Source organism: Colossoma macropomum, unplaced genomic scaffold, assembly GCF_904425465.1.
Source record: "Colossoma macropomum unplaced genomic scaffold, Colossoma_macropomum, whole genome shotgun sequence".
NCBI lineage: Eukaryota > Metazoa > Chordata > Actinopteri > Characiformes > Serrasalmidae > Colossoma > Colossoma macropomum.
The window spans coordinates 22,622,987-22,632,000 of NW_023494805.1; the positions used below are offsets into that span (position 1 = coordinate 22,622,987).

At 37.8% G+C, this 9,014-nt stretch overlaps 1 protein-coding gene across 2 annotated transcripts; it reads left to right on the forward strand.

Moving 5' to 3' along the window:
* The first annotated feature begins 1,440 nt into the window (after positions 1-1,440).
* On the forward strand, positions 1,441-8,237 carry tmem179ba (transmembrane protein 179Ba). Of its 2 annotated transcripts, none has more exons than XM_036597442.1 (5): positions 1,441-1,563; positions 3,441-3,631; positions 3,834-3,971; positions 4,198-4,276; positions 6,833-8,237. In XM_036597442.1, exons 1-5 carry the CDS (start codon positions 1,468-1,470, stop codon positions 6,989-6,991), a joined length of 663 nt encoding a protein of 220 aa, XP_036453335.1. In that variant the 5' UTR covers positions 1,441-1,467; the 3' UTR covers positions 6,992-8,237. The 2 variants fall into 2 exon arrangements, with proteins under 2 accessions (XP_036453335.1, XP_036453336.1); XM_036597443.1 differs by having other exon boundaries at positions 3,834-3,968; positions 4,195-4,276.
* The last annotated feature ends 777 nt before the right edge of the window (positions 8,238-9,014 follow it).

Genomic DNA, 9,014 nt, shown 5'->3' on the forward strand with positions numbered 1-9,014 from the left:
CACTGTCCTTCAATAAAAACACTCTCTCATAATACCAACAGTGTCCTTTAATAAAAACACTCTCTCATAATACCAACACTGTCCTTCAATAAAAACACTCTCTCATAATACCAACAGTGTCCTTTAATAAAAACACTCTCTCATAATACCAACACTGTCCTTTAATAAAAACACTCTCTCATAATACCAACACTGTCCTTTAATAAAACATTCTCTCATAATACCAACACTGTCCTTTAATAAAACACTCTCTCATAATACCAACACTGTCCTAAAATAAAAACACTCTCTCATAATACCAACACTGTCCTTTAATAAAAACACTCTCTCATAATACCAACACTGTCCTCTAATAAAAACACTCTCATAATACCAACACTGTCTTTTAATAAAAACACTCTCTCATAATACCAACAGTGTCCTTTAATAAAAACACTCTCTCATAATACCAACACTGTCCTAAAATAAAAACACTCTCTCATAATACCAACACTGTCCTTTAATAAAAACACTCTCTCATAATACCAACACTGTCCTTTAATAAAAACATTCTCTCATAATACCAACACTGTCCTTTAATAAAAACATTCTCTCATAATACCAACACTGTCCTAAAATAAAAACACTCTCTCATAATACCAACACTGTCCTTTAATAAAAACATTCTCTCATAATACCAACACTGTCCTTTAATAAAAACACTCTCTCATAATACCAACACTGTCCTTTAATAAAAACATTCTCTCATAATACCAACACTGTCCTTTAATAAAAACATTCTCTCATAATACCAACACTGTCCTTCAATAAAAACACTCTCTCATAATACCAACACTGTCCTAAAATAAAAACACTCTCTCATAATACCAACACTGTCCTTTAATAAAAACACTCTCTCATAATACCAACACTGTCCTTTAATAAAAACACTCTCATAATACCAACACTGTCCTCTAATAAAAACACTCTCATAATACCAACACTGTCCTTTAATAAAACCACTCTCTCATAATACCAACACTGTCCTTTAATAAACACTCTTATAATACCGACGCTCTCCTATTATACCAACACTGCCCCATAATACCAACTCTTTCCCATAATACCCACACTCCCCTCTTATACCAACACTGTCCTTTAATAAAAACACTCTCTCATAATACCAACACTGTCCTATACGACCCCATATATATATATATATATATATATATATATATATATATACACACACACACACACACACACACACATATATATATATATATATATATATAAATATATATATATATATATAATATATATAAACATGTTCTTCCTCCTTTTTCTCGAGTTAGGCTTTAGGCTGCTCTACCCCCTCTGATGGTAATCCTCATCACATGATTTTTATGAACTCGTCACCTCTGCATCCATTTCCATACCGTGTGTGTTGGTGCGCGCGCGCCCGCCCATGTGACTGAATGGCTCGCGATGGCGCTGCCGCGGCTGCTGCTGCTGGAGCTCGCGCTCTACGCCTGCTGCTTCATCTGCGGGATCATCACCGCCGCTTCAGTCACAATTTCTCAGGTACGCGTGGAAAACTGTGACTTTTTTACTTTTACCTTTTCCGTTAAAAGCCGCGGCTGTTCTGCCGTAACAGTTTGCTGAACACGACGTTTCCTCTCTGTCAGAGTTCACGCAATGAAGTTAGCCTGCCGAACTGTGCTGCACTCTACTCAGCTCGCGCACTGCATTTCAGCCGTGCAAGGCGTACTGTACCTTGTTTTGTGGATATTTTGCTACAGAGAGACTGGCCTGCTGCTGTAGTTCATTTTTCAGGAAACTTTCTGTACCCACTCTTCGGTCAGCTTATTTTCAAACTGAAAAAAGTTACTTCGATACAGGAGATACATGGTCGATTTTGCGGTTGTATTTGCCTGTAAAGGTTCTGACCCTTTTACACTTTCATAGGTCTGTTCGCAGGATGAGCTGACGGAGGACAGTTTGAGCTCCATGAGAGTCTCTTCGTGTGTCATATGACGAGTGATGAAAATTTTCAGACCGTGTTGGATGTTTTTAACTTAAAAAGACGATTGAACAGTCACGTGAATGTACAATGCGCATGATTTTATAAACGAGTGGTGAGAAAAATGCGCCATACATTTCCTCTGAAAGTGTGGAGAAGGTCAGAGGGCAGATGTGTTGTTAAAAGTAAGACCTGTGTTTCTCTCCTTCCCTTCCGCTGTTTTTAGCACTTCTGCCTTTCACTCGGTCATGTGACCAGCCGTCCCTTCGTTTCTGTGTAGTAATTGGCTTATTGGAGTCAGTTGAGCACAGAAAAGAAAAGTGAGAGAGAACTGGAGAGTGGGTGTCAGCTTTCACTCAGTGACTTTACTCGTTTCACCTTGTAGACACAGGGGAATCCCGAACTCCTCTGAGACAGAACTTCATGTTAATGTGCTTAGATGAAGTATTACAGATTTCTAAGCAGATGAAATGCATCACTGGATGTGACTCCAAGTCATGCAGCATTAATAAAGCACTTGCCTGTGCAGACACTGTTTCTCTCCTTTAGTGGGACAAGCAAAGAAAGTAATTTGAAAGGTTTTCAGATTGGTGTCTCCAATCTGAAAACCTTGTTCCAAAAAATTGTTCCCAGCATTAGCAGAATTGGTTTGAAGTTGAATTTGTTTTCTTTCAAAGTACATGTGGAAGAAAGGTGTGCTGTTTGAATCTGACTGTTGAGACTTCAATGCATTAAAATGGTGTACATGTCCAATACTATTACTATTAGTATGATGTATAAACTAAATGGAAATGGTTTCGTGCATTAAACAACTATGACACATAGACAAAATATCTCTACTAGTAGGGCTTGTGCTGGAATCAGCCATAAAATAGGATATTCAAAAGCATTTCTTTCTTGGGTAATGTCATGCTGTAGCTAAAGGTGGAGAGCCTGAATGATATATTTGAGTTAAATAAGATATTTAGGTCATTCTTCCTCAGTGAATGAGAGAGGAACCATTTGATGCCGCAACAAAGATGGCATCTACTAGTGCAGGGATTTTGTCTAATTTGAATAATATATAAAGTATTGTATGGGTTTTTACAACATATTTTAATAGTTTTAGACATATACACCAAAGTGAGGTTAGAGAGATTACACAGAGATTACTACTCAGGGGTGCACAACTCCGGTCCAGGAGGGCCGATGTCCAGCGTAGTTTGGTAGATCCCCTTCTCAAACATACCCACTAAACCTGTCTGTTAACAGATGAGTAATGAGCTGTGTTTGCGCTGGTAAATCATCAAACTCTGCCGGACACTGGCCCTCCAGGACCGGAGTTGTGCACCCCTGGTTTAACTGGTGGTGGTTATTTTTTGTAGACCCTTTTCCTAATTGACACTAGGGTTTTGTCAAAGTCTCTCTCTCTTTCTCTCTCTCTCTCTCTCTCACGCAGGGTGATTTTGAAGGGAGGTGTATGCTGTATGGCGCTGTGCACTTGAATGGTTCAGACTTCACCGTAAGCCAATCCAGCTCTCCCTCAATCTGTTATTTTGTGTCTGCCATCTCCGTGTGCGTGGCCATCTTCTGCTTCTCCTCCCTCCTCTACTGGGTCTACACAAGCTGCATAGACGGAGACATTAAAAGGTTAGAGGCCATATAGTAATTCATTGTTAGTTAAGGATTAATTTGTCCCATTATAAAACCCTAAGCATTTACAGAGATTCATTTAGAGAGACTTCTTCCTAACTGACTGTTCAGGAGATTTTTAGTACTGCATTCAATAATGAAATGATAGAGATTTAGGTTATTTTTGAATGGCTCTACCATCATCTCTTTCTTCTTCAAGAGAGCGTATATGGATGAATTTGTCTTTGGTTGTGTGCGGAGTCTTCCTCTTCTTCCTCCTGGTGACGGGGTGTATCCTGAAAGTGGGCCGAGACAGACTGTGTGAATCGGTGCTCCATGAAGGACGAAACATAACAAAGTGAGAAGAATGTCCCTCCTGACTGGATGAGAATTTTTTATAGGAAGACTATGATTGGTTTGGAAGTTTTGTGCTCATTGGGAGATTAAAACTGTAGAAAAAAGCAAAGGGTGTGCCTTCAGTCATGTGATGCATGGCTAATAACCCATTACAATTGATGTATACAGTAGGCATGAACTGGATCAGTGTAACAGCTGCATGACTTCTGTCACTTGTGTGTTTGCAGGTGTGATGAAGCACAAAGTAAGCCGTGGGCAAAGCCTCTGAATGGGAACAGTTTCTACTCCAGACTGCACAGTGCTGAGGTATGTAAAAACACCCATGCGTGGGTCCTTTCTCTATAAATATTTTATTTTATTTAAAATGCATGACCAGAACCCTTTCTGCATTCTGAAATCAGTCAGTTTATTTATTTTTCCTAGTGTAGTAAAGTATTCTGTATTCCATATGATTGTTCTGTTATTGAAGTGTTGGATGAGTGTGTGTGAGGGTGGAGCTTTGAGGTTGGGGAAGAGTGTGTGGGTGTAAGGGAGTGATGCAATTCCTCAATTGGTGCAAAACCTCAGATGAGACATTGCTGCCTGAAATAAGTTTATTTTTCGCCATTTAATAAAGGGATGTAGTACCCGCTCAGGAGGCCAAGACCTGAAATGATTAACCCAGGTTTATATAGCTGTGATTAATCCCTGTGCATACGCATGAAAGCATTTATGATGAACAGTCAGTCGTGTGAAACATGAGGAGTCTAGCATCTTGTTTTACAAAGAAGGATAAAGAACTCATATAAAAATAGACAGTATAGCATTTATTTAGATTTGTGTTCTCCACTTAAAAGCAGTATTTTTCATGTTATTGATGCCACAAACATCACAAAGAAAAAAAAAAATTAGTTGGACTAGAGGGTCCAACTCTAACAGAAGGCTATCTCTGATTGGTCAGACGCTGATTGGTCTTGGAGCAGGTTGGGAATACAGCATGAGTTGCTGTGGTGATTAACCTGATTAAAAGGAGTCCACCTTCTTGGGACAGAAAATCCAAGGTTAGATCAAATTAATATTTAAGTTAGCTGGCTAAATAAGAAATCCTCCTCTGTGAGACAGATAGACCCCTACTCTTAGGTTTGTCCTACCTGTAAACTTTAATGTTATCCCTGCTTTCAACACATCTTACTCATCAGCAAGTTGACAAGACCTTCATGAATAAAAAAAAAAAAACAGGTTTGTTAGAATAGAGAACCTTCATTAGAGTCTTCATTTCCATAAAGCGATGTGATGTAATCTGTTATATTGAACATCAGTAAGGTTGTAACATCACTCACAAAATAATGAAAATCTAGGCTTTTCTAAAATGTAGTCCATTGTGGCCACATTGTGTGTAAAAAAATACAAATATTTCATTTATTTAATGTTTCATCTGTAGCACCACTGACAGTCTTCTTGCCAAAAACTGTCAGTTGTTTTAGCCAAATTCATCTGAAAAATAAAAAGAAATTTCACAAACCATGGACTTCTCAGAGTTAGTCTTTCTTCCTTTGAGATATCAATAAAAAGCTTCCTGTTTTTATTTATCTTTATTAATTTATTATCGGTATAAATGTAAGTTTTATTATCGGTATAAATGTATATCTTTAAAATAATTTAATATGTGACAATAATTTTAATGCATATTTGCTATTTAAACTGAAAACTAAGCATCCAAATTATTGTTTTACATAAAAATAATACTTCAGCGTCTGTGAAGTTAGTGCTGTGACATTTATGCCCAAAATGACTAAAGCTCGCTCCAATAAAAATTAAAAAAGAAGTGTTATAGTTAAAAAGATCAACTTTCTGTGGTCTATTTTTACAATGCCGTTTCCAAAAAAGTTGGGATGCTGTGGAAAATGTAAATAAAAATAGAATACAATGATGTGCAAATCATGTAACCTCAATATTGGAAATAGTATAGACACAACATATGAAATGTTGAAATTGAGAAATTTTGTTTTTTGAAAAATATATGCTTGTTTTAAAATTGATGGCACATATTTCAAAAAAGTTGGCACAGGGGTATGTTTACCACTGTGTTGCATCACCTCTTCTTTTAACAACACTATTTAAGCATTTGGGAACTGAGAAGACCAGTTACTGTAGTTTTGAAAGTGAAACGTTTTCCCATTCTTGCATGATGTAGGATTTCAGCTGCTCGTTATTTCAAGGTCTCCTTTGTCGTATTTTTAATTTTGTTATGCAATAAATGTTTTCAGTGGGTGAGCTGCAGTCAGGCCAGTGTAGCACCTGAGCTCTTTTAATACAAAGCCATGCTGGTGTAATATGTGTAGAATGTGGTTTGACATTGTCTTGCTGAAAAAAGCCAGGCCTTCCCTAAAAAGACGTTGTCTGGATGGCAGTATATGCATCTTAACTTCTAAAAGACTCAGCCTTTCTGGGATGCTCTTTTTATACCCAATTGTGTTACTGACCTGTTGCCAATTAACCACCAGATGCTTTTTTTTAGCATTACACAACTTTACCAGTCTTCTGTTGCCCCGTCCCAGTTTTTTTTAAATGTGTTGCTGGTATCAAATTCAAAACAGGCATGTATTTTTCAAAAACAATAACATTTTCAACATTCTATATGTTGTCTTTGCACTATTTTCAATTATATATTATAATTCCATTATATAAATATAGGGTTCAAATGATTTGCACATCACTGCATTCTGTTTTTATTTACATTTTACCCAGCATCCCAACTTTTTGGGAACAGGGTTGTATTTTGGACTAATTTTCATGGCTTCAAAGTTGTGGGTCATCATTTGTCACTGCAAAGGTAAAATGATCCGTGTCTTCCTCTTGGCCTCTTTCTCACTCTGTTTCCAGACGGCAGTGTGGGTGAATTTCTTCTGCTGGATGATCATCGCTGTTCTGGTGGTCCTGCAGCGTAGGGGGGGCTCTGAATGCAGGTCACGGGAAGAGGACCCTGGGGCCAGTTCTTCTGAAACTGAGCCTTTCTTCAACCGCCCAGGACACCCTCAGTGAACACACACCCGCACCGAAACATCAATTATGTGAACCAAACACACACACACTCACACACACTGATTACTCACAGAAATGGATGAATACAGACACATATTCAGACACAGTACCGGTGGCTAGCTGAAGGAACAAGCTTTTGGCTACACCGGTCAGTGCCTTTAGTTTTGCTCACTAGCGGTATCAAGGCTTTGTTGCCATGGTTACTGATCTGCGATTGGCAACAGTAGCCTGGCAGTTACGAGGGTGTGGTGGCCAGATTGGTCTCTCTGACCTGCGCTGATTTAGACACAGCTCAAACAGCTCAAATTTGACTGGATTATTGACTAGACTCTCTTATATGCACATGTCGGTGTACACATATCACATCTCTTGTTGGCTTTGACTCTCTGAAAAATGCCTGTGATGTGTTAACATTTCAGAGATGTTTTTTTTTTTTGACAGTGTTGTAAATGGAATATATAACTGAATGGAAATAAGTGTTATGAGATTTACCTTATATTATATGTTATATTTGCTTTGCTGGAACTTTTAAAGTAGTTTTTTTGTGAGGACTTGTGTGTTTGTACAACATTAGCTCCCCCTGCTGTCTGCTTTTATTACTTGCTGTATTGAAATACTATATCTACACTTGGGCCTCTGTTTTGGCTTTATTTCACCGTTTTGTGCTACTTTTCAGTTACATTCCTGACTCTGAGAGTGTGTAGACTCAGACTTTATTGTCTTTAACTAAAAGAATGTTTGGGAGTGAATAGGTGCATCTGAAAGTGCTTGAGTGGCAGTATTTTGTTTGGTTAGTGATGTCATTTGTGATGGGACTGTCCTACACGCACACAAGGACTGCAGAAATGTGTGTGCATGTGGAACACCACAGTTTGGGCTGACAGGGTCATAAATCTACCCATAGGCTTATGATAAGACCTGTCTGGTGTGGGCTAGGTGCCAAAATCATGCTGCTGTCCACAGCAGTAAAGTACTCAAAGACACAGTGTCCTTCCTGTTGTCCTCCCACACAAAGACAGGCTCTGCTTTATCTGTTTAGTGCCTTATTACCAATATACTCTTACATCAGTGTCTTCCTTTCTGTTACCATCCTGATTTACATACTTCATCTCTCTTCATCGTCCCATATTGTTCTATGCAATATGTCACATTTCCATGTGTTCTGGGGGAAAAGCTATATATATTGTATTATTAGTTAACATTCTTTCTGCACTGATTTTTATTAAATGAAAATGTTAAATCTTAATCGTGGCCTGTTTATTGGATTACAATATGTTTTGAATAACGTCCCTCACAAAAGGCATCCTATATCTTATTATACTGTACCTGTTGCAGGGGCGGGTATGTGGGGTGGTCTGGGATAGCAAGTTATTTTGGTTGAAAAGTAGTGTTGGGCTTGTTTTCAAAAACTTTGTTTGCACTTAGTCATGATATGGAACATTTGATGACATTGGATCTTCTTTGGCTATTTCAATAGAACAGTAATGAAAAGCTTTCTTCCACATTCACAAAATTCTGACCACAGAATCGAAGTCATTACAGAGTCGTCCCAATTCCCTCCCTGACCAGCTGTGTGTTAAACATGTTTGCGCTGTCGAAACAAGCGTGGGTCTACCTGAACCGCAGCTAAACTGTTGCAAAACTCGATGTACATTCAAATGATGTGATAATCTGACAAACTAAAAACACTGTTTAATAATGTGGCATATTTTGCTTTTTTAAAACGATAATTGCAGTTTTGCATTGACTTACATTGAAAGTAAAGTATGTTTCTTTCTTTTCCTGTGAGGTTATCGATACAATATATATATATATTTTAAAGCACAAATATATATATATATATATATATATATATATATATATATATATATATATATATATATATATATGTACATTTATGCACTATTGGGTGTGCATGCAATGATATTTCCACAGTTAATGGGTGTTAGGAATGACTTGAAGCAGAGGTCCATGTTCTCCATAACGAATGCCTCTCCTGATTTTTTGCTGTAATGAACATTAA